This window comes from Nematostella vectensis, chromosome 12 (genome assembly GCF_932526225.1).
Source record: "Nematostella vectensis chromosome 12, jaNemVect1.1, whole genome shotgun sequence".
NCBI classification, from domain to species: Eukaryota; Metazoa; Cnidaria; class Anthozoa; order Actiniaria; family Edwardsiidae; genus Nematostella; species Nematostella vectensis.
The window spans coordinates 10621053-10646201 of NC_064045.1; the positions used below are offsets into that span (position 1 = coordinate 10621053).

Below are 25149 nucleotides of genomic sequence, written 5' to 3' on the forward strand. Positions count from 1 at the left end.
ATATTGGGTTCGTTATCAGGTGCTTGCGTGATTCAAAACAATCCGTGTTAATGAACATAGGCCACTCTTGGCAAGATGCTACGTCTTGACTGGAGAAGGACTCGTCTTTTTGTGCTATGAAGTTTTATACTCGACCAGAAATTCGTTTCATTTGTCAGTATGTTTCCGCTACCACCTCTAAACTTAAGGCAATCCTTCAGTGAATAAGCTGCTACGGAAATTTTTTTATGTCTGTATTCACTCTTTTTTATGGCAGGCAAGCAATCATAAACATGCAGCTCAGCCACCCCCACCCCCACCCCCCACAACGGCCAAAGGTCCACTTTCGGTTCTCACTAGGCGTGCTATTATTTGTAGACAAAACTGTTATAGCCAAATTCGTTGTTGCGCGACCTCCCAGACGATCGAAAATTCCTCTCTTTCGGTTGGGAATAACACGTAGTCAATCAAACCAAACAATCCAAACCGCCCCTAAAGCTTGTGTCTACGCGCTATTCCCAAGCAAACAAGAAGGAATAATCATGCTATCCAAAGGGAACGCAACTCCTAACGCAATTTCATTATATTGCGTTACATTTAGCCCATTTGCCGGCGGCATGTTTTCGCGCGCGCCTATTTGATTTCATCACGTGACCTCATAATCGGTCACATAGCAACAAGTGCCCCGTATGTGCACAAATCAAAATGGCTGATTAGTTATGTGTCCGAAATCCACCATGATCAAACGGACACTTCATTGGATTACTGACGGCACCTAGCTCTAAAGGAACTAGGTTAAACTTTTACCAGATTTGCAGCTAATTGTTTTGTAGAGTAGTCCTGAAGTTGATTATTTTTTTGGGTACACGATTAGGATAATTCGGCGAACTTTTGAAAACATTTCGTGAAATCAACATGGAAAGAGTCAAGGTAAAGTCGTTTGGATCTCGATTTGCAATCATGTTCTCATTGTTTTATATTTAACTAGAGGTGTTCTTTTCTTTATAGCAAGCAAATAGTCCGCTTTTTAGTTGCTCGCAAACTAAAGGTCTCCCTGGGTTGCCTCCTTTACCGCCGTCCAACGAATCACCGTCAGAGCTATATCAGGTATTTTTATGCACAACCAGCCTTTTCTCATATCTCGATAATGATAATCACTTTGCTAATAACCAAATGTAATAGCAGCTGCTTTCCTGAATATTTGTAATGTTTGCCAAACACAGAAAAGAAGTCAGTGCGCGTCCATTATTTATTTATAACGCCGGAACTTTTTTCCAGCATGCAAAATTATCTGCGCACGGCTTCTTAGCATTTTGTTGGCATTTGCGTAAAATTCAACTATGGAAACTATACGAGAATACCAGGATCTTGAAGAAAGGAATATCCGTAGTATTCTTAAGGACTTAAACAAAAGGATACGAGAACAGGTATTATATGATTATGGGACCTATAAAATAATCGCTGTTTTCGCAGACAGGACGTAAACTTATCTCGTTGCTTAGATATTCATAAACATTAAAGCTCTTAGTAAAGATCGAGGAAGTCACAAAAGTGCTGCATTTAATCGCATTTATGTAACAGTTTTATTCTTGTTGATAAAATCGCACTTCAGGATTTGTTATTTGTAGTTCAATTTTAACTAATAAAGCAAATAAGGTCGGTATGATAAATTCTTGATATACGCCTGTGTTAAATATCACACATAAGCTATAACTATTTATTTTTTTATCTTTTTATGCAGCTCATATACTTAACATTTAGATTGATTTACCTAGAATTGTTTTTCAAAGCTAGTAATATAATTCATTAAAATATACATGAATATTCACAATAATATCAAGTGCATTACTAAGACAATAGTGATTTGCTCTTTACGTTACTGTAGACATGTACTTAATTTTATATTTTTTTCCTAATTTTATGTAGTGATAAAATTTGTCTTAAAGTTCTTGACATGTGTTTGGGGTACAGTAATAATTCAAGCAACTGACACTATGGTGCTTATTAAATTTTTCAAGGCTTTTTTTTTGGGGGGGGGGGGTTATTTGGGAAGAGAATGTTTATTTTATTTTGACGCAAAATACCATTCTCTAAATCGATTGAGAACAAAACTTTATTTGAGATAAACTGAAATGACAGTAAAAATGTTGTTAGACTTAAGGTAATTCCCTTGAAATAGTTCTACAACCCAAAATTTTTTAAAACTTGGCATGAAAAATATTGAAGTTAAGGGCTTTCAAAAAATGTAATAAAAAATGGGGGTACTGACCTCGTTTTCACAACAGAGGGGCGTAGAGTTGACGCGTTTTTACTGATCGTGCAAGGAAAAATCCCAACTCATAGTTTTCAAAAAGAGTGCCTATAGTCTTTAGAAAATTAAGTTCTGTTTGTTGAGCTGCCAAAATCTGATCTCCTAAACAATAACCCGTAGTAGCTTATGTTCAAAATAAATCACATTTTAAGAGATTGCACTAAAAGACATTGTTTTCGCCACTATTCATACGGTAAAAAGAAGATTTTTACGGCTTTTAAGAGATAACAAAACTCCTAAAACCCATGTTTTTTTCTTCTTTCAGTATATCATTTTTCCGTATATATTTAACTATTTGAGCAAATAAAAAATGGGGGTAACGACTTTGTTTTTCTGTCAAAGCGATTTTAAGCAAAAAAAACATGTGCCTTTTTCTGTGTTTTCCTGTACAACTTTGGCGCGCGCGTGCACTTAATACCAGAAAATTCGAACAAACAGCGCGCGCCACTATGCACAGAAGGGGTGCGCAGTGCAATTCAAGGGAATTACCTTAATGTAGTACATTCATGGAGTGAATTTTATTGTTTATAAAAATGGCAATATCGTTATAATGGGAGAATGTCAATGTGAGCTAAATAAAATGAAGGTTTACACCATCCAAGTGGTGCTTTTGTTGGGGTTATATTTTTTAGGATGAGAGATGGGGGCGCTTTTTGGGGAGATGGGCACTTATTTGAATCATATTACTGTGTGCTGATGAGCCTCATGCAGACCCCACTGTATTGTTTATGTTGCAAATGCTGCTGTATTTGCTGCACTATATTCTTAATTTCACAGCACCTCACAGGATGCTCTGTTTAGAGGCACATTACTGAGAATCTAAAATGCAATAAATACAACAAACTTATTAAAGTAGGGCCGTGATAGACATTTCACCACCTCCCTTGTCGTTTCCTTATAATTTAAATAAACTGGGTAGCATGCTCCCCCTGACCCATATAGATGTGAACACACTGTAAAGAAGTTTTTATTGTTTTGTAGGAAGTGTCTGCTCAATAGAGCTATTAGAGTTAAAATAAAAGATTTGAAAACACGGATTTGGAAGAGGAATGTCTTCTTGATCCCAGTTAATTTTAAAATCATTTTGTAGATTGTTCTAAGGCACAGCGAGCACCCTCCAATCATGAAAGACCCCAGCTGGACAAGAGCTGCACCCTTTAAGGAAACATCATTCGCTCGCACCCCAAGCGAGTCTATTGCCAACAACTACAGTCCGGCTGCCTCAAATCTAAGACTGCGTAGTCTTCCTCGCCCAGCCACTCGACAAGTCACAAGTTCACAAAGTATGTGCATTTGCTATCATGCTCAAATTTGCGTTTGAGAGCATAGGTTTGTAGGAAAAAAACACGCGAACTACCGTTTCATCTCTACAAGCCTGTTTCGTGGTTGCCCACTCATCTCCCAGATCTCATCTCCAGATCATCATATTATGAAGGCCTGCACTCACGTATTATATATAGTGCTCAATGCATAGGTGTAGAGCGGGATATATCTTGGTTTGTAGGAAAAAACATGCAAACTACCGTTTCATCTCTACAAGCCTGTTTCGGGGTTGCCCACTCATCAGGAGATATATATATATATTATATATATTATATATATAATATTAAAGATATACACTTTTCTTTTGCGAGAAAAAAACACAGATTGTGCTAAAAATTAGCCAAAGTTGCGGAAGTTGCCAAATTGTGCATATTCACTTTGCACCCTGCCGATACTCTGCAGAGTGATGCATTAACTACTGCACAACAAGGTGGTCGGATGTGACTAGTAACAGATTTTACAATTAACAAGATAATGGTAATTTTGTTGACATTGCAGTCAAGGATTCTAGAAAAAGACATGTCAGGAGCAAGAGTGAAGAAACTTATGGGCACAGCAAAAGAGAGTAAGTTTTATTCTTTGATACTTGTCAAGTTAAAATCTTTTTGTATTTTTTAGACTTTTCTTTTAAAGGGGGCATGATTTTTGAAGGTTGATACCAATTTATTTTTCCAATGCAGCAAACTATATATACCTGGGTTTAGCCTCCTCTGCAGGCATCTCTGTTATATGGTTCTAACAAGTTTGCAATATTTATTGCTTTCTTTGGTAAATTTAATCCAATCGAATTGGATTAAAGGACTCCCAATCTTCTGTTTTGACGATTAGAGATGACAGAGGTGGCTAAACTGAGTGTTATGACAATTGTTAGTGTTATGACACTAACAATTGTTTATTAGTTTGTTATGTGCTGTTAGTGTTATTACAATATTTCTTGGGGATTGCAGCCCAAAATTCCATACTTTAAAGATGTGAATAATAAAATTTGTATGTTAAAAGGTAACCCTTTGCCATAACACCTTGGTTTGCCACATTCTCACATATGAAGTCTGAAAAAGCTGTCTGAATTTGGTGAAGCTCACACTCTTCTGTTTGAGTCTTATATAACAGTCCCACAGTAAGCTTTAATATATTAGAGAGACACAATATAGAAACATTAACTTAGAAAAATCGGGGGCACTGCCCTGCCCCTACTGGTAATTTCTTTATAATTTTTTAAAAAATATTTAGGCACGTGCCCCCAGTGCCCCTTGCTACTGCACTTTATGATGCACCATAAAACTGTTGTCTTAATTATTTAAAGGGGGGGGGGGGGGGTTGAGGGTCGGCCTAGGAATACTGATGTCGATAATCATAGTCTTCCCTGGGGCTGTTGAATGTTGGCTGCACAATGCACCAAGTTAACTAATTCCTTCGGATCATCTTGCCTTGATAGACGTCCTCCAAGCCGGTCCTTGACCCCTTTTGAACAACTTGATATCATCAAAGCATGTGAGACAGTTGAGACTATTGATGATGATGAGCCGACTCGTCGTGACCTTGAGGTGAGCAGCATATCTGGCTAAAGCTTGCATCATATGCTAAAAAGAGGACTCAACATTTGACTTTACTCTTGCAAAAATTCAATGCTTAAAAAACTCAAGCTTTCTGGCTTCCGTCATTCAAACATTTGGTGCTTTTTTTGGTTTGCACCTTGTGGGATTAGAAACTATTTCAGTGCTAGCCAATGAAAAGGGTTTTGAATGATTGAAGCTACATAGTGATGTAGTTATTGAAAATCGTCAGGAATAGCTCATAGAATATTAAACTGCAGTGACATAACAGGCATTGTCTTACAAGTCAGAATGACAACTGTATACTTTCTCTCTCTCATTTAGCGCTACCAGTACTACATCACTAAAGGCATACCTGCACATGCTTTGGCACCGCAAGACCCAGATGTGATGGAGCGCATTCTGACCGAACGCATCCATGACAAGCTCACATCAGACTCTGAACTCGAGCCGCTGCTCAACGAACTGAAGAGTGAAGTGGCTGAGGATTATGACTTCAGTGTTCGAAAAGCTATTGGTAAGTACTCAGGAATGTGTTTTGTAGGTCTGTTGTTGCATCCTGGGAAGGAACAATAAAAGCAAAACAAAAAAAGTTAACCCAGGGTATTTTGCTTGTAAATAGTGCTAATGCGAGCGTTTCTCATGTTTTCTTCTAGTTGACTATGTACTGAAAGATCCTTCAGAGAAAAACAGACTCCACATTAAATCCACTCCTAAACCCTTCCCACAAAGGTGAGTCCACCCCAACCCTCCCAGCCCGTGGTATTACCCATGTGCACACTGTGGAATGGAACCGGGATTTCTGACTTCCCTATTGTTTCTCTTTCATTCCTCCAATACCTATTGTTTCTCTTAGACTCCTCTGGCTTGAATCATAGAACCAGGTTTTCAAACCCTTTTAAATTTATTAAAAACTTCAGGGTTATCCCGTTACTAGCTCCTTTGTCATGGGTGTAGCATTTGTTTTTGTTAATGTGTCTACTGCAAAAATTTCACTTTTCCCCTGAATAAGCACTTTTTTCGAAAGGACTGTGCGGGCTCCTGTGCCTTGGCACACACCATATCGCCAGTCATGGGACATCAACGCCAAGAACCTGTTTATCACAAACCCAGTAATGATGGAGATACAAAACCTCTGGTATGATAGGTGAGTCAGCCTGCTTATCATGACCAATGTTGCGGACATGCAAAGCCTGTGGTTTGATTGGAAAATAAACCTGCTTATAATGATCAGTGCTGTGTGATGGATCTAAATAACCTATAGTACGATAAGTAAGTCAACTTGCTTATTATGACCAGTGTAACATGTGCAACTGTCCACAGGCCAGTGTTCTTTTAGTTCTTTCAGAACCTTTGATTGTTCGAATGAAAACTTAAGCAAGTTACTTCTCTTGACAAATTTGAATTTTTACTTTTGTTATGCCCCCTTTCTTTTACAGATTTGCCCAGTCACGGTTTGTAGATGGGAATGAGCTTCTAGCCTCTGGGCTTCCTGTGTCCCCCAGTGAGTTTGAAGAACTCGTTGTCAAGCAGTGCGCAAGAACGCGCGAATTCCTCAAGAAAACGTAAGTCCTTTCGATGATGTCACTGAAATGTGGTTAATCGGGTTGCAAGAAAGGATAACCGATTGACATGAATAGCGTTGCAATTGCTATTTAAAGCAGCTCCAATAAGAAGCAAGGAATATTTGCACAATATTTGGAGGTTTGTCGAGTTGCGGACGCCATTTTGTGGCTAGGAAGTTTCCAGCGTTGAAGATTGTGCTTTCTTGCAACCTGATTTGCTAATACAATCTTCAAATCTTGCAATCTGATTTGCTTATACAATGTTAAAATCTTGCATATGATTGGCCAATACGATCTTAAAATCTTGCACCCTGATTGGCTACCTTTATTTTGTCATATTTTTCATCTCCACGGCAGACTTAGACTTGCTTGTAACGATTAACCTTTTTTAGAATCGGCTAGAGTATTTTAAAGTGGGCCTCTTCGATAAACTGTTAAAATGGTTCTCGTGCGTGGATCATACGGCAAAATTGTTGTCCTTATATTCGGGTAGACTTAGGGTGCGTTTTTTTTCTCGTGAATCCGGAATGCGAATGATTAGATTAGAAAAAAGCGCCTGTTCGTTTATCCCGCGTTCCCATTCCGGAGAGGACTAAAGGCCATCCACTTATTCTGCTACCTGTAGCAGAATGACTCGAATGCCATTCCGAACATTCTCTACCAACCATTCCCACCCCAGAATGAAAGGAAAAAAAAACGCGCCCTCACTGTATTGTCGGGGTTGCTTAGTGGAATTATAAATGTAAGACAAGCTTCAAAGTTAAGATGTTTTGAAGAACACTGAAGCATCTCTTTGCCTGATGATGAATTTTATGCCAATATAAAACTTTTTTGATAATTTAATTGGCCTGCTTCCTTAAACTATCAATCATATTCTTTCATACTGGAACCTTGTTTTTTAGCATTTCCTCGGTTTTCTTTTCAGTTGGATCCCTGCATGCGCCAACTTACTGTACAGCGGTCGCTCCCACTGGTCGTACCTTGTGCCTGGTAACGAGGGTGAGTCCACGGTGCTTGTCCAGCAGTTCTTTTCGTGTGTGTCGGCGCTCATGTCTATTCAGTTGCGCAGCATGGTCATCAACTCGCTCAAAGACTTTGTCGACTTCCTCAACCACTATCAGGTACTTTTGTCCCTTTTGACGTCATTTCCGTTTTTGTTGTGTTGGATTTGTAATGTTATTGTTTTTGCGGTTTTATAATGGCTTGCGTGATACCACAATTGACAAGGTGTTTCTGACGTCATATCACGATGGATTCACAGCATGAAGTCACAGCTGGCTGCTTGACGTTTCTGATATGTCATGGTTGATTGCTTGTCATTTGTGACGTCATAAAAGGTTGCATTTCGTTTGTGACGTCATGGATAATAAGATTGTCATTTGTGACGTCATGTCAGATTGCTTGACGTTTATGACGTCATGGCTTGCTGATTTGGTTATTATCATTCACCGATCTCCTTATACTACTTGTATGCTCCTTATAATACTTGACACTCAATCAATCAGAGTCTGCCCTGAAGAAGTCTTATTAAAGACGAAAATTTGGCAGAGTCGATTTCCAGTTTTTGGTGTATTGTATTCATTGTTCTGGTACGAGATCGCGACATTTTGGGCTTTTTGATTCTATCCTTATAATACTTGTATACTATATATTTCGCCGTTTATTTAGCTTTAGCATTTTTCTTTCTCTCTAGGACGGGAATGACTTCGGAGAATCGTACTCAGACCTCAGATATGTAATGGGAGAGGTGAGAATACTTACACCAATCATTATTCATTTGATTTAACAAAAAAACAGGCGATTTTTTGTGTCTGATGTCGAAAATTCATCACAGATTGGAGTGCTCTCGACACTGTTGTAATGTTGTTTTATATTCCTTCCTCTCAAAGATCGTGGTCGTCCAACTGTAATGTTGTTTTATATTCCTTCCTCTCGAAGATCATGTCCGTCCAACTGTAATGTTGTTTTATATTCCTTCCTCTCAAAGATCATGGTCGTCCAACTAATGTTGTTTTATATTCCTTCCTCTCAAAGATCATGGTCGTCCAACTTTAATGTTGTTTTATATTCCTTCCTCTCAAAGATCATGGTCGTCCAACTGTAATGTTGTTTTATATTCCTTCCTCTCAAAGATCATGTCCGTCCAACTGTAATGTTGTTTTATATTCCTTCCTCTCAAAGATCATGGTCGTCCAACTAATGTTGTTTTATATTCCTTCCTCTCAAAGATCATGGTCGTCCAACTTTAATGTTGTTTTATATTCCTTCCTCTCAAAGATCATGGTCGTCCAACTGTAATGTTGTTTTATATTCCTTCCTCTCAAAGATCATGGTCGTCCAACTGCGTATTGACGGAGCCAAGTTGATATTCGACCCTCCCTTCAGGGAAATACGGGATATTATTCTACGACTGCTGACGGAAATCGTTAAGAGTGCGGAGGATCTTCCCAGGGTAAGAAGAAACATTATTTAGCTATTTGGATAGTTTAGTGGCACAGGTCTTGTTTCCCGCCCAAGAGGTCCCATGTTCAATCGAGTCAGGCCCGTAGCCAGGATTATGAGTGGGGGTGTTCGTTTATCCATAGAACGGACCATTTTCTTTAGGCAGCTCGTCCTACCTCGTAGTGGTACTTAGTTTTCCTTAATGAGTGTGGACCTTACAGTCGGGTGGGGGGCTCTACCAAGCCCCCAAATCCCCTTTGGCTACCCGCATGCCAGGACAGGCACAAGGCAGGTGTCAAATAGAGAGGTAAATTCTCCGCAACTACTGGAAATAGCTTCAAACAAGGGATTAACCAGGGACTATTTTTTCTGGAATCACTATTTTACGATATCACCCGAATTATTTGTTTTGTCTTCAATCCTTTCATCTGGAATGGAATTTATATATATATATTTTTACTGTACACTACAATTTTTTTTAATTTTCTCCTTTCTATCGCGAAAACTCTTACATCCTTCTTTCCTAACAAAAAAAAAATACAGCGGAAGTGACACGATTGTGTTGCAGGTGGAGACGGAGCTGTTTCCGGACATGCGCGATAAGCGTCTTCCACTGCGTTCTGTGGCAGTAGAGGAAATGCTAGTTCAGGATTACATGGATCGCGCTGTCGATGTCTTCAAACTCAACACCGTCGGGCCTCAAAAGTGAGCCTTTATTTTTTTAAATGATTTTTATAACAAACACTGAACTTGCTATCTGATACGACGCGCGCTACCGTGACCACCTTGAGAATTTTGTGAAGTAATTCAATAAGGATACGAGAAACGTGCTATCTGATACGACGTGCGCTACCGTGACCACCTTGACAGTTTTTTGAAGTGAGCCAATAAGGATGCGAGAAACGTGCTATGATACGACGCGCGCTACCGTGACCACCTTGATAGTTTTGTGAACGAAACCAATGAGGACGCGAGAACCGTGCTATCTGATTGATTGACGTTCATCGAGACACGTCGGAATCCTCCTAGTTATGAAGTTCTTGTCAATAACCCGACCGTATGATGGCGTGACGTCTGTGATGAAGTGGCCGCTTGCCTGAAATTTGTTGACGTACCTGATGATTGCTTGACCTTTGTAACGTAGTGTCAGATTATCAATATTAGCTCTAATAATGTTTTTTCGAATCTTTTTGTTTCTAGATATCTGAATACGTATAAGAAATATCAGGATCTGCTTAACAACAAGGCGGAGACAGATGTCCAGGCATTCTTACAAGATGACCCCGTGTTGCTCGCTCTGGCCAAGGTGTGTAACATTGTATAGTATCACGCATACTCGAGCATGCAGCCGTCTTTACGACAATAATGGTCCAGTGTGATAAAGGGGTCGTTTCTCTAGCGTGAGAACCCAGTTTAACCCAGGGTGACGTCCAGGCGCGTACCGAGGGGGGTGCGCAGGTTGCGGCGTACTCCCCCTCGGCGGCCAAAAAGTGGGTAATTTCTTATTAAGAAATATTTAAATACTATGCTTTTCGCGAAATTCCCCCCTTGGCGACTAAAAAGTGGGCAATTTCTTATTAAGGAATATTCAAATACTATGCTTTTCGCGAAATAGAAGAATAAGGTATCTGGCGGAAAGCCTGTCTTTCGACATACCGTTTCACTGACGCAGTGGAATACAATGAACGACAAGGGATAATGCAAGCTCGAGAAGCACACACACTGGTTGCCGTTGTCGACTTTTGTGACAAAACTAATAAGACTATTTCTAATTGGTGATTTCCAGAAAATTGACGAGTTCCAAAGCCTGTCGAGAGAGATCGCGTCCCTTCACCTGAGTGTACCACTCAACATGCTCTGCCTCAACTGCCAGGAAGTCAACCAAGAGCTCTCCCTACGCGCGTCAAAGCTAGCAGATACCATGATCCACTATGTGGTCGACCAGAACAGGGACAAGAACAGGGGGTGATTAGTTATACGATGATTCACTATGTGAATCAAGTTCAAACGACGTATTATCCATGAGTCATTTTTAATGCAAATGCTTGCAAATGAATCGAGTCGATCGTTTCATCTTAATTTGCATGCATTTGCATTTAATACGGCTCATGGATAATACGACGTTTAAACTTAGCCTTACAGTTTAAACTCGGCGATGTCATAGTAATAATTCCATTGACTTTTTCCAGGATTTGCCGACAGTATGACGAAGTCTCAGACAAGGTCCAGGAAATGCCAGATAACACCAAGGATTTGGTCACCCTGACGCAATTCCTGGAAAAGGCTAGCACGGTGCTGGTGGTACAGCTACAAAGTCACGTGGACGATGCTGGTGAAAGGCTTCTTTTTCTGCTGGACTATGCAACACTTCCCTGTACGTACAGTAAAACCTCGCTAAGTTAAACTTTTTCTCCTCTAAACTGGGCAGTTTCAAGTAATGTACAGTGGAACCTCGATAAGTTGACCTCTTTTCTACTAAACTCGGCAATACTTCCATGTTCGTTTAGCAAACCTCGCTAAATTAAACTCTTTTTCTGCTAAACTGGGCAACGCTTCCATGTAAATACTAAGTGGGTAAGTCTAACTCTTTTTCTGTTAAACTGGGCAACTCTTCCATGTAAATACTAGTGGGTAAGTCTAACTCTTTTTCTGCTAAACTCGGCAACACTTCCATGTACCTACAGTACAACCTCGCTAAGTTGATTTTTTTTTTGCTGAACTATGCAACATTTCCATGTACGTACAGTAAAACCTCGCTAAGTGGAACTCTTTTTCTTATAACTGGGCGACACTTCCATGTACATACAGTAAAACCTCGCTAAGTGGAACTCTTTTGTTTCTGCTGAACTTGGCTTCACTTCGATGTTCGTACAATAAAACCTCGCTAAGTTGAACCCTTTGCCTTGTTGTTTTAATTCTAATCAGACGAGGATATCAAGCTGAACAGCACAGTGTTTCACTGGCCTGAACACATTCAGAAGATCTTCGAATTAAGCAAGAACCGAATCGGTCATCGTAAAGACCTGGCTATGGACGACCTCAAACATAGGTAAGTGACACGTGCCAATCATGCTGATTACTGGAGACTTAAAATCTTTTAACCCTTTGCATACTCTAGTATGATGTTGTGATAGCTGTAAATATTGCATTGTTACAAAATTTACATTATATAAATTATATTTTTTTCATTCATATGTTTGCAAAGGTAGAATTGTATATACCTGGCATAGCTCCTTTATGGTAAATGGATCTACTTCTCTTTCAGGGTCAAGATGTATGAAGAGAAGCTAAATGGATACAACAAAGAAGTAGAGGCGTTCAGAAAGAAAGAGGTGTGTTTTCAACATGATCACATAGAGATATTGGAATTGTCATGCATCATCAATGTGCCTTGCACACTTTTTTATTGAGTTTTAACATTCCTCTACAGATCATGGCCGCTGAGGAGATGAAGAAAAACGTGGAGAAGCTTGACGAGCTTGGGACAGCTCTTGATGCTGCACGTGACGAGCTCATGGTAAGCACGTGATCAACACGCTTCTTATCGTATTTGCTCGCCTTTGCTTGACCTTGTCCTAACTTTGACCCTAATTTAACCTTGGAAAGAATTTGACCTCCCACTGACCTTGAACATAACCATGACCATGACCTATTCCTGACACCATAAACTGACAGTTAGTCACGTGAAACGTTTGTGACGTCACAGGATCTAAATACGGAGGAGGAGCTCCTTCAGTGGGAGCCAACCCAGTTCCCAATCCTGCAAAGCATGATGGCGTACAAAGAGCCATACGAGAAGCTGTGGCGGACAGCGCTCAACTTCCAGAACAAGCACGAGGCCTGGCTCAACGGTAACTAAAGAATCAACCACCCCTTTTTTGTTGGTTACATTTCAAAATAAATACGGCTCTTTGAAAGAAAACTTCACAATAACCATCCACGGTCTGATATTGAATTAACGATACTTTTTTTTAAATCATCAGTTACTTGCTTGAATTAGCCGATAGTCTATCGGTATTGTACGGAAGCGTGCCTAGTGGCGTACCAAGTGGTACCTCTACTAACGACTATGTAGCAGGGGGGTGTGACGAACTGTGAAGAATCTTTGAGTTACCCAAACATCCGGATAACGTGTCAAACGTCGCGCGTCTGCTGTGTAGAGTCTTTTTTTTTTTTGATCGGGCACTGAACAGTCTGAATCGATTAAAGCCGCATTGTCACCAGTTTACTTCCGGTCGATAACATAGCAATCTCCGATGATTTTTAACGAAAAACACAAAAAATATTTCAAAATATTGAAAGCAGTGTGTCTATTGGAAGTTTCTTCGAGGATGTGATCGATAATTTAGAGCGGATGGCCTGTTAAATATATCGGATTCTAATAGATTCTTCCGTCTTTTAACGGTTGCGGTTTCCGTCGGACCTCCGGAAGTAAACTGGTGACAATGCGGATTTAAGTCCAGCATTTGTTGTGCCAAACAGAGAAGTTTTGCTGATGCTTCGAGCGCTATCCCTTCGTCATCCCTTTTTTTTTCTCAGAAGTAGGTTTAACGCTCGTACTATCAGCTTTTTTTCACAGAACGTAAAAATGTGTTACTGACAGGGGACATTAAATGTTTTTTTGTATTAAATAAGAATCTAATTTAATATTTCTCGAAGGCCCATTTGTCGAGATCAATGCCGAAGATGTCGAGGAAGAGATCGGAGGGATGTTCAGGACAGTTATAAAACTAAGCAAGACGTTCGGAGACTCTCCGGCACCACGTCGGGTAGCCGAGAGCGTCCGAAGCAAGATCGACAAGTTCAAAGTTCATCTGCCCCTGTTACAAGTCATCTGTAACCCAGGCATCAGAGAGAGGCACTGGACACAGGTACACGTGACCATGACATGGAAGCCCTTACATTCTCTCTTGTCGCCTTTCTTGCATAGTTTGTTTACAGTGGATCTGGGAAAACCCATGACATAGTCAATGTTTTGGACCTACTAAAATAGGAAGCTATGGTGTTAGAGTCGTTCAGACATATTGCCCTGGCTTATACAATTTCTTACCTTTTGAAATGCAAATGTGATCGATGTGAAGGTTCATGTTAAATGTCATGGTACGCGCGTCACACTATAGAGGCCTGGCTAAACTAAGCGAGAATTCGAACGGGACATATAGTGTGCGACATGTCTCCTAAATGTTTCCTAGTTTAACATCACAAAAAACATGTAGTGCCAAGAAACATTTCTTTGTCGCTGCTACAAGATTTTGCGCGCGCTACAGTGTCTCTCTTGATGTCTAAGCTAGGAGACAAGGAGACGCTACATGTTGCGCTCGACATGTCGCCTAGTTTAGCCAGGCCTTAATCCCCCCCCCCCTCCTTTATCGACAATTGAGCACTAGGATTAACTGTATGGCCTTGTTCTATTCAGATGAGCGAGGTTGTCGGCTTTGACATCAAACCGGAAGCAAGCACATCGTTGTGTAACATGCTGGAATACAATCTACACAAGCACTTGGACAGGTATTTATCGCCATGGCAACATCAATCACTCTGCCATTCATTTTCTGTATTTGAGAAATTCATTCGTTTCAAACATCTTGAGTATATAATCAACGTTAAAGTGCTCTTGTCAGCCACAGCTTTGTTATTGTTTTCATTTAATATTGGAAGGCACGTAATTGTTAAAATCTCAAAATAACCATCTAAAAAGTTTAATACTTTATTAGCCAAATTCAATAGAAAGTATCGCATTATTAGCTTCACTAAATCAGCCGATGGAAATGGATGCTTTTTCACACTAAGTACTTTGCTAGGATGACAAAATGGTGGCTGAATGAGACTATTCAAGTTTAATGTTTTAAATGGCATGTGTTGTTGCTCAGGTTGGAAGAGATAAGCGGGTCTGCCAGCAAGGAGTTTGGCCTGGAAAAAGCCATGGAGAAAATGAAAGTCGAGTGGAACGACATGTTCTTTGAGTTCGTGCCCTATCGCGACACGGTGAGGCGTAGAGTTTAAGCACACACGGTCGTGATATTGGAGCTTGGCTTACGCCATTTCCTGTGATATGGTACAGGTCTGTGGCTAGGGGTGGGCTCAGAGCCCCTTCCCCGGCCACCAAAAAGCATTGTTTTCTCAATGAAGCGTCATTGTAAGATTACACACCTTGTAAAATATTAATGTCTGTACAATCTTTAGGCTTTTCCTCGATAGGAAGAATATTCCATAGAAAGTATAAAGGTTTACACAGCTTACCTCGGTTAAGCGCTTATCATCGTTTTGATAGAGACAAAATATTTTCTTCTTCCTTTATAGTTCCCCTTTAGTCATTAGACATTGTCTTGCCAAGATTCTGGTACCTTTTTTGGGAGTTTGTGACAGCAATTTGTTAAGGTTTCAATGGACAGTGCTGAATAACGTATGCGCATGCGCTTGTTCTGGCAAAAACAAACACAATCGTAGTGTTGACTCGTTCGAGTAAAGGTACGAAAGGATGACTTCAGTCGTTGTTTTGACTAACTGTACAGCATTAAAACCATACTGTACAAAAGATGACAGATTTGTTTGATAATGAGGGAGTCATAAAGAAAATTATAGCCTTAGGTTTGGTCTAGTTTTCTTAGCATTCGTCGAAATTTGACATTTCGCCGGTAAAACGCCACCATTTCAAAACAAAAAGACTAGTTTAACCGCGCGGTACTGGACTAGACTTGCGTTTTTCAGCAGTCTCGTTTCAATGTGCCATTGATTTCCGAATGATGAGCAACAGTTCGTCTGTGAAAAGATTTTATACCAGCTCGACAAGGTTTTAATGAAATTTAGTGCTCAACTAGTCCATTCTCTATCAGTATAGTCCTCCATTCCTTCTCCTACCATTTCTTGAATTTTTGTTGGTTTGACGGGATTATTTGTCGAGCGAATATTTCTTTGAGCAAAGTTGTGCTTATATTACGAGGGAAGCGAGTTGCAAAAAGCGCGCGAAATGAAACAGGCGCAGGGTTCCCATATGTGCAAAATAAAAACACACAAAAAAGTCAAATTATTGTAGGTTGTACTGTATTTGTCAGGGTTTTATTAAATAATTCAACATTCACGGATAGTGCAAAAGGGTATTAAATTGTTTTTATTCTACTAAGGAGACATATTGTAAAATTATTGCAATGTGTGGGCAGGCGACCACACAGGGTACTCGCGTGATGACAAAAAAATAAGTCGCATAGTTATATTCCATTTCTCTATACGCCGCAGGCCGCGCTGGTTCCGCTAAAACATCTGAGTTTCTAGCACGCTGCTAAGCAACAAGCTCACAACAATTCGACTGTACATCCTTCTGCCTTAAACTCACACGTTCGTCCCTCTAACGGGTGGTTAACTTTTTCCCCGAAAAAGTAAAGAAGAAACACACTGAAGTTTTCTACCGCTATCGCTACTGCCACTGCATCATTAATCTAATCAACACCTGTACTCTGTATTCACAGGGCGTGTCTATCTTGTCTGCTGTTGACGATATCCAAATGCTGTTGGATGATCACATCGTTAAGGCTCAGACTATGAGCGGCTCACCATTTATCAAGCCGTTTGAGGCAGAGATCAAGGTAAGATCACAATTCCTCAAACCGTTTGAGGCAGAGGTTCTTGACTGTAAATTGACTGAAAATTCTGCCTTCTTACTCGCTTTCACCTCAGCTCGGTTCCTAGCTAAGATCTCGCATGTATTTTAAAATCTGAATATAAATTTATTGTCCCAAGTTGGTCGAAATTGTTTTTCCCGTGTTTCCAGTTTTACTTACCTGGGATCCCGTGCCCAGAATTAGCTGCTACTAGCTCAATGCATTGACACGACAAACAGCACTGCAGATGAATCCTATGAACAAATCCAATTGCTCACATGCCTAATTGATTAAAATGCACTAAATACCCCTCTGTTTTGCAGTCCTGGTGCGAGAAGCTCATCTTGATGCAGGACATCATTGACGCCTGGCTTAAGGTGAGCTTAAAGAGCCCTTGTCACCCACGCCTTTGTTATTGTCTTCATTTAATATTGGAAGGCACATAATATGCAAAAATCTCGAAATAACCATCTAAAAACATCGTTTAATACTTTATTTACCAAGTTCAATCGAAAATATCGCATTGCCTTCCCCAAATCAGCCGATGGAAATGGATGCTTTCAAGCTATTTGAATGTTCTTCTGAAAACTGACGATCTCTAGAGTTTTTCTCAGTGCGCATCCACTAAGACAAGTCGCCCATTGTGTAAACTAAATCCAAGACAATTGAATGTGCTCTATACAAAATTCCTTTTTCTTTGATGTTATCCCTAAAGGTTTGTTCTTGCTAGGACGCAAGCGCTAACGCAAACGTACTACGTGAGAACCGATCAAACACGTGCGCCGATCAAGCAGTTGTGTTTCCTTGTGTGCTCGCGTTCCAGTAAGATTTATTTGCGTTGCGCTAGAACTTACGTCCTAGTAAGAACCTTTAGTGTCAATCCATGAATAAGTCGCCCAACAAGGTAATCCTTTAACAATGAACATTACCACCGTTTAGACGTTACCCCTTAGTTCATTTTCAAAGTAAAATTACCAGACGTGTAAACTATGGTAACCCCCATGGTGTCAAGTCATGAACTCTATGAAAACTGCCATCGTTTTGACGTTATCCCTTAATTCCTTTTCAAAGGGGAATCTCCCAAAGTGTGAACTAACATGGCCTTTGTTTATTTGTATTTTTAGTGCCAAGCCACCTGGCTGTACCTCGAGCCCATCTTTAGCTCTGAAGACATCATGGCTCAGATGCCCGAAGAGGGTCGCAAGTTCGGCATCGTGGATAGCTACTGGAAAGACATCATGACAGAGTCGGTGAAGGATACAAAGGTCCTCGTTGCCACAGGGCAACCCAATATGCTGGGGAGGCTCCAGGAATCTAACCAGTTGCTGGAGGAGATCCAGAAAGGCTTGAACGCCTACTTGGAGAAGAAGCAGCTCTTCTTTCCTAGGTGAAATGCCTAAACCAATACCAATGCCATCATCAATAGTTCTTATAAGTCGCGGAGACATTTGTTTTTGTCGATTCTAAGAGGGAGAGCGAAAAATAACTTTTACAATACAATACATAGAGAGGGCTTTTTAATCTGATTGTCCCCTTTTTTGACGCTGATTATTTAGTCCATGTGCTATAGTCTATATTACTCTTGTTTCAATACTTGCATCAGCAGTGGCTTTATTGTTATTGTTTTTTAAGATGTCTCCAATCGCCATATTTTTGTCATCTACGATATTAATGACGTATGTCTCTATCTCGCAAAGTTTATGCTTTCTTCTAATCCTAAATCGTTTCTTCCAGCTGTTTTTCCTTTATTGTAACTAATGTCTTTAAGCACTATGTTTCTTCTCTTGTTTACTCTACCTTAATCATGGCTTGTCTATGTCCCCAAAAGCTTATGGTTTTCTGTCAAACTGATGTCTCCTCGTCCCCCACAGGTTCTTCTTTCTGTCAAACTGATGTCTCCTCGTCCCCCACAGGTTCTTCTTTCTGTCAAACTGATGTCTCCTCGTCCCCCACAGGTTCTTCTTTCTGTCAAACTGATGTCTCCTCGTCCCCCACAGGTTCTTCTTTCTGTCAAACTGATGTCTCCTCGTCCCCCACAGGTTCTTCTTTCTGTCAAACTGATGTCTCCTCGTCCCCCACAGGTTCTTCTTTCTGTCAAACTGATGTCTCCTCGTCCCCCACAGGTTCTTCTTTCTGTCAAACTGATGTCTCCTCGTCCCCCACAGGTTCTTCTTTCTGTCAAACTGATGTCTCCTCGTCCCCCACAGGTTCTTCTTTCTATCAAACTGATGTCTCCCCCTCCCTCACAGGTTCTTCTTTCTGTCTAACGACGAACTGTTGGAGATCTTGTCAGAAACGAAAGACCCACTCCGTGTTCAGCCCCACCTCAAGAAGTGCTTTGAGGGCATTGCACGCCTCGAGTTCACTGAGGAGCAAGAGGTTGTTGGTATGGTCAGCGCAGAGAATGAGACTGTCCCCTTCTCCACCAAGATCGTTCCAGCCAAAGCAAAGGTACCATTACAACGTGCGGTTCTGCTTTATTTTAGAAAGTGGAGGCACGGGTGGCCTAGTGTGTTAGCGCGTCGGCCTCCCACACTTTTGGACCAGGTTCGAAGCCTGGCTCTGACTGGGGATTTTTCCGTGTTCCTGCCTTGATTCGAATGTGTCACGAGAGAGATGAAGTTATCCTCCCGTGTTTCAAGTCTTATAAGGGTCGGATAAGGGCACAAAACCAGAGGTCCAGTCTCTTCAAGCTGCACTACACTAATCTGAATCGAAGAGACGTAAAAGAACCACTTGGGACGCAATAAACCCTCTGGCAGTGACCACCCTCAGTGACAGTGCTTACTAACAATACACACAAGGAGGCACTTGGTGTGGAGCCTAGCTCTGTTGTGCCTTCCTCGCCAGCTAGTACAAGAAACGTAACGCTCATATTAGTTATCGTTGATTTACGTCAATTAAATAAACTTGAATCAGAAGACAAGGTTATCCAGTTTATTTTTCTTTTTTTCTTTGGGAGCTGCAGGATTCGAAAAAAGTGGACCATGAGCTCGACCATAATTTTAATCATTAACACAATTTGAATCCTGGCTTTGACAGCGAATTTTACGTTGACCTTTACCTTTACTGCTCTTAGCTTGACCTTGACCTTTGCTCTGACCTTGACCTTTACTCTGACCTTGACCTTTGCCCTGACCGTGACCTTGACCCTTGTTTGTTTCAGGGTATGGTGGAGAAGTGGTTGATCCAGGTGGAGGAGGTGATGATGGACAGTCTAAAGAAGGTCGCGGGTGATGCCGTGGCTGCTTACGTCAACACTGTGCGCGGCAAGTGGGTGCAGGAATGGCCAGGACAGGTAACGCATTCTGATGATGGTGATGATGGTGATGGTGGCGGTGGCGATGGCGTTGATGAAGATGATATTGATGATGATGATGATAATGCTGCTGATGATGATGAGGATGATGATGATGATGATATTGATGATGATGCTGCTGCTGCTGATGATGATGATGATGAAATTGTTTATTGAGAGAACACTTAATATCTAGCAGATAATATACACATGGCTCTCAGGCGCGTACACGGGGGGGGGGGGGGTGCGTGCGAACCCCCCTTGGTGGCTTAAAAGTGGGTCATTTTTTATTATTACCTGTGACTTGGCACCCTTCCCCCTCCCTCAGTCAATCCTGAGTACTCGCCATCCTGCATAGTATACACCTATTTAAAAAATCACTGTCGACGCAACCAGCAAATGGCAGAATGGCGAATGACAATCCTGGAAGGTGCTTAAAGTACTATTAAATCGCAGACATGAAGGTTATAAATAAACTACAGCGTTATCGTATGTTAGATCCATATTGTCCTGCGTTTGGTTGAAATAAAATGAGACGATGATGGTGATAATTAAGGTGATGATTATTATGGTGACGAAGATTGTGTTACTGTATTTAGGTAGTGCTAGCCGTGAGTGGAATATACTGGACATTGGAGATGTCGGAAGCCATCATGAAACCAAACGGACTCAAGGTATGCCAGGAACCAAGCTTTCCACTGAAGGGGGCTTTAACTCTATGATAATTGCTGGGGGATAGGTGTGTTTTTTCCTTATTACATTTTTTTTCTAACTCACACGGAGACAAATACTATCTGGCAGTTTCGTCGATAAAAAGCGCATCAATTAGGTTGTTTGCATCCCAAAGTATAACTGTATTGTTTTATTCCCTCCTTGGGGCTAAAGCTCTCAATTCTTGAGAAAACAAAAGATAAATAGGGGAATCCACCCGTGAGGTATATTCTGTATGGTATTTTTGCACATAGGAATTCAAGACCCACTAAACCCTCCCCCTAGATCCGCTACTATACGTCTTATGAATAGGCTGCTTGCAGGCATTTACCCAGTGTATTTTCGCTATGTTTACCCGCTTTCCAGTGTTTCGGGCGCCATCTTGGATTTTTGGCCGCGCGCGAGCTGGATTCGAGAACAAAAAGTTCGCGCATGGCCGAACAAAACAAGATGGTCTTTGATTATTCTAATTCTATCGTTTTGTATATAACAGGAATACTTGGAGAAATCAAACAAACAGATTGACGAGATCGTAGCGCTGGTGCGCGGTAAACTAGACCCAGGAGTGAGAGTGACTCTTGGTGCTCTCACTGTTATCGATGTCCACGGTGAGTTAATGACGGTAGTGATCATGGTGGGGATGGTGACAGTAGTGATAGTGGTGGGGATGATGAAGGTAGTGATAGTAGTGGGGATGGTGACAGTAGTAATGGTAGGGATGGTGACGTTAGTGATAGTGGTGGGGATGGTGACGGTAGTGATAGTGGTGGGGATGGTGACAGTAGTGATAGTGGTGGGGATGGTGACGGTAGTGATAGTGGTGGGGATGGTGACGATAGTGATAGTGGTGGGGATGGTGACGGTAGTGATAGTGGTGGGGATGGTAACAGAAGTGATGGTGGGGATGGTGATGGTAGTGATAGTGATGGGGATGGTGGCGGTAGTGATAGTGGTGGGGATGGTGGCGGAAGTGATAGTGGTGGGGATGGTGGCGGTAGTGATAGTGGTGGGGATGGTGACGATGGTGATAGTGGTGGGGATGGTGATGATGGCGATAGTGGTGGAGATGGTGATGGTAGTGATAGTGGTGGGGATGGTGACGGTAGTGATAGAGGTGGAGATGGTGACGGTAGTGATGGTGGGGATGGTGACGGTAGCGACAGTTGTGGGAATGGTGATGGTAGTGATAGTGGTGGGGATGGTGATGATGGTGATGGTGATAGTGGTGGGGATGGTGACGGTACTGACAGTGGTGGGGATGGTGACGGTAGTGATAGTGGTGGAGATGGTGACGGTAGTGATGGTGGGGATGGTGACTGTAGTGATGGCGGGGATGGTGACGGTAGTGATAGTGGTGGGGATGGTGACGATAGTGATAGTGGTGGGGATGGTGACGGTAGTGATAGTGGTGGGGATGGTGACGATAGTGATAGTGGTGGGAATGGTAATGGTAGTGATAGTGGTGGGGATGGTGATGATGGTGATGGTGATAGTGGTGGGGATGGTGACGGTAGTGATAGTGGTGGAGATGGTGACGGTAGTGATGGTGGGGATGGTGACGGTAGTGATGGCGGGGATGGTGACGGTAGTGATAGTGGTGGGGATGGTGACGATAGTGATAGTGGTGGGGATGGTGGTGGGGATGGTGACAGTAGTGATAGTGGTGGAGATGGTGACGGTAGCGACAGTGGTGGGAATGGTGATGGAATACTAATGGTTATAATGGTAGTGATTGTAATGAAAATGATCATAAAAAATTGTTTTTACCGTGCTTATACAGTTCGGTTCTGTCAACCATGTTCTAAGCGCTTCACATATAAATCGTAATACTTATTAAGAATGGCCCATCCTGGAACTGAGGAAAACAAGCTTCTAGTAAGCTCACGTACGTTTACCAAGTAAAATTCAGGGCCGAGAAACAGAAAGGTATTATCCATGTCTCGACTGGAAAACGACCCGTTACAGCAGAGTTTACAGAGGTACTGGGCCGCCACCTGTGATTGCCAATGATATTGGCAGTGATAACAGGCCCGTACCCAGGGGGGGGGGGGGGTGCACAACGGGCGAAAGTCTACTTTTGGTTGTCAATAGACGTGCTAGTTGTAGACAAAACTATAAGGCATCAGCATAAGCCAGGTCGCTCCGATCCAAAGCTGACAATAAAAGTCCCGTGGAGATACTGCAAAGGCATAAAAAAACCCTTTTTGTTTTTTCGGGGCTGGTAAGATTTTTATCAGAGATTTCGCACCCCACTCCCACCCCCGGAAAAATTAGGTCCATTTTTTCGGATTTCGCACCCCCCAAGAAAAATCCTGGGTACGGGCCTGGATAACGACGACGATAATGACGATGTTCACCTATGTTGACCTTAGTCCAGACGTGGGACTCTCTTTGCACTTGACATTCTTTCACGCGAGCCAGAATGTCGAGCGCAAAGAGAGTCCCAGGTCTGGAGTATGTTGACATCCGATGTTGACCTGTATGATTGTAACCACAGCGCGCGACGTGACGGCGCAGATGGCGCACGACGGTGTTCACAGTCTGGAAGACTTCCAGTGGTTGTCGCAGTTGCGTTACTACTTCGAGGAGAAGAGAGTCATTGTGCGCATGATCACTACGTCTATCAACTACGGCTACGAGTACCTTGGCAACAGCGGTCGCCTCGTCATCACTCCACTTACTGACAGATGTTATAGGCATGGTCACGCAACAATCCAATAGTCACGCAATCACAACACACCAAGTCACGCAACAATCAAATAGTCACGCAATCACAACACATCAAGTCACGCAACAATCCAATAGTCACGCAATCACAACACGTGACGTCATGCAACAATCAAATAGTCACGCAATCACAACACACCAAGTCACGCAACAATCAAATAGTCACGTAATGACAACACACCACGTCACGCAACAATTTCCCTAGTTTTTTTCCCTAGTTTTTTCTTTTTTCCACCTGTTTTTATTGATTTTGTTAACACGTAACCTGAATACCTTATTTTCTTGATAAGCAAATAACGCCCTGTAATGTCACGCATGTCACGGAAATGTTCATTTCAGCTGACCTGGGTCTTATCTATTTCACAGAACGCTAATGGGGGCTATCAAATTGAACCTCGGAGGCGCGCCTGAAGGGCCTGCGGGCACTGGTAAAACAGAGACCAGCAAAGACTTGGCGAAAGCTGTAGCAAAACAGGTATCATGCCCAATAAAAACAGATAATGAAACCCCGCTAACCCTGTAAACATTACCCTGTGTCCCCATTTGCAGGTTAACCTCTTTAGTGTGGAACCTTGTTAATAAGGACACCATTGAGACCTAAAAATGTCAACATGACCGTGTGTCCTTATTAGCAGGTTAACCTCTTGAGTGTGCAACCTCGTTAATAAGGACACCCAGAAACCGTTACAACAAAAAACGTCTGAACACAAATGTTCGAGAAAAGGCTGAATGTGGGTAGCTTTTTACTTTTTTTTAAATTGAATTTGGCAAATAAGTATTTTAAATAGCTTTTAGTTTTTTTTAAATAGTACTTTTAAGATGATTTTTTCCTTCCTCAGAGTGATGTTTATTAATGATTTATTTCGTTCTTAGTGTGTGGTGTTTAACTGCTCTGATGGTCTGGATTTCAAGGCCATGGGCAAGTTCTTCAAGGGACTTGCACAAGCTGGCGCTTGGGCTTGCTTCGATGAGTTTAACAGGATTGAGCTAGAGGTGCATATTATTATTACAAATAAGGTTACCCCCCCTCCCCCACGGGAGACCTTGGGCTTGCTTCGTTCAGGATTGAGCTCGAGGTACATACTATTATTACAAATAAGGTTAACCCCCCTCCCCCACGGGAGGCCTTGGGCTTGCTTCGATTAGTTCAACAGGATTGAGCTCGAGGTACATACTATTATTACAAATAAGGTTAACCCCCCTCCCTCACGGGAGGCCTTGGGCTTGCTTCGATTAGTTCAACAGGATTGAGCTCGAGGTACATACTATTATTACAAATAAGGTTAACCCCCCTCCCCCACGGGAGGCCTTGGGCTTGCTTTGATGAGTTCAACAGGATTGAGCTAGAGGTGCATTCTTATATAAATATAAATAAGAATAAACCCATTCCCCCACGGGAGACCTTGGGCTTGCTTCGTTCAGGATTGAGCTTAGGTACATACTATTATTACAAATAAGGTTAACCTGGAAAACGATTTTTACCTGGAATCGCACATTCAGTTCGTATTAATACAAATAAGGTTAGCCTGGAAAAGGATTTTAACCTTGAATCGCACATATAGTTCGTATTAATACAAATAAGGTTAGCCTGGAAAAGAATTTTTATCAGGAATCGCACATTTAGTTGTGTACATAATAGCGATGT

At 41.7% G+C, this 25149-nt stretch overlaps 1 protein-coding gene across 3 annotated transcripts in view; it reads left to right on the forward strand.

Moving 5' to 3' along the window:
- Nucleotides 1-662: 662 nt before the first annotated feature.
- Nucleotides 663-25149, forward strand: part of LOC5506104 (dynein axonemal heavy chain 3) — a 91246-nt gene continuing 66759 nt past the window's right edge. For 2 of the 3 annotated variants that reach the window (XM_048720051.1, XM_048720053.1), the window contains exons 1-33: nucleotides 663-909; nucleotides 988-1086; nucleotides 3381-3573; nucleotides 4112-4178; nucleotides 5049-5157; nucleotides 5491-5683; nucleotides 5823-5898; nucleotides 6194-6313; nucleotides 6606-6731; nucleotides 7657-7852; nucleotides 8425-8478; nucleotides 9058-9183; nucleotides 9742-9878; nucleotides 10374-10479; nucleotides 10960-11138; nucleotides 11363-11547; nucleotides 12099-12222; nucleotides 12439-12505; nucleotides 12604-12690; nucleotides 12880-13024; nucleotides 13833-14044; nucleotides 14590-14681; nucleotides 15044-15158; nucleotides 16637-16753; nucleotides 17092-17145; nucleotides 17893-18155; nucleotides 19018-19219; nucleotides 19935-20066; nucleotides 20666-20740; nucleotides 21271-21385; nucleotides 23275-23473; nucleotides 23871-23979; nucleotides 24378-24497. In XM_048720051.1, coding sequence (XP_048576008.1) covers nucleotides 895-909; nucleotides 988-1086; nucleotides 3381-3573; nucleotides 4112-4178; nucleotides 5049-5157; nucleotides 5491-5683; nucleotides 5823-5898; nucleotides 6194-6313; nucleotides 6606-6731; nucleotides 7657-7852; nucleotides 8425-8478; nucleotides 9058-9183; nucleotides 9742-9878; nucleotides 10374-10479; nucleotides 10960-11138; nucleotides 11363-11547; nucleotides 12099-12222; nucleotides 12439-12505; nucleotides 12604-12690; nucleotides 12880-13024; nucleotides 13833-14044; nucleotides 14590-14681; nucleotides 15044-15158; nucleotides 16637-16753; nucleotides 17092-17145; nucleotides 17893-18155; nucleotides 19018-19219; nucleotides 19935-20066; nucleotides 20666-20740; nucleotides 21271-21385; nucleotides 23275-23473; nucleotides 23871-23979; nucleotides 24378-24497 — 4209 coding nt within the window. In that variant the 5' untranslated portion in view covers nucleotides 663-894. Of the gene's footprint in view, nucleotides 910-987; nucleotides 1087-1268; nucleotides 1407-3380; nucleotides 3574-4111; nucleotides 4179-5048; nucleotides 5158-5490; nucleotides 5684-5822; nucleotides 5899-6193; nucleotides 6314-6605; nucleotides 6732-7656; nucleotides 7853-8424; nucleotides 8479-9057; nucleotides 9184-9741; nucleotides 9879-10373; nucleotides 10480-10959; nucleotides 11139-11362; nucleotides 11548-12098; nucleotides 12223-12438; nucleotides 12506-12603; nucleotides 12691-12879; nucleotides 13025-13832; nucleotides 14045-14589; nucleotides 14682-15043; nucleotides 15159-16636; nucleotides 16754-17091; nucleotides 17146-17892; nucleotides 18156-19017; nucleotides 19220-19934; nucleotides 20067-20665; nucleotides 20741-21270; nucleotides 21386-23274; nucleotides 23474-23870; nucleotides 23980-24377; nucleotides 24498-25149 lie in introns of those variants that run through there. The other variant, XM_048720052.1, reaches the window with a different exon arrangement.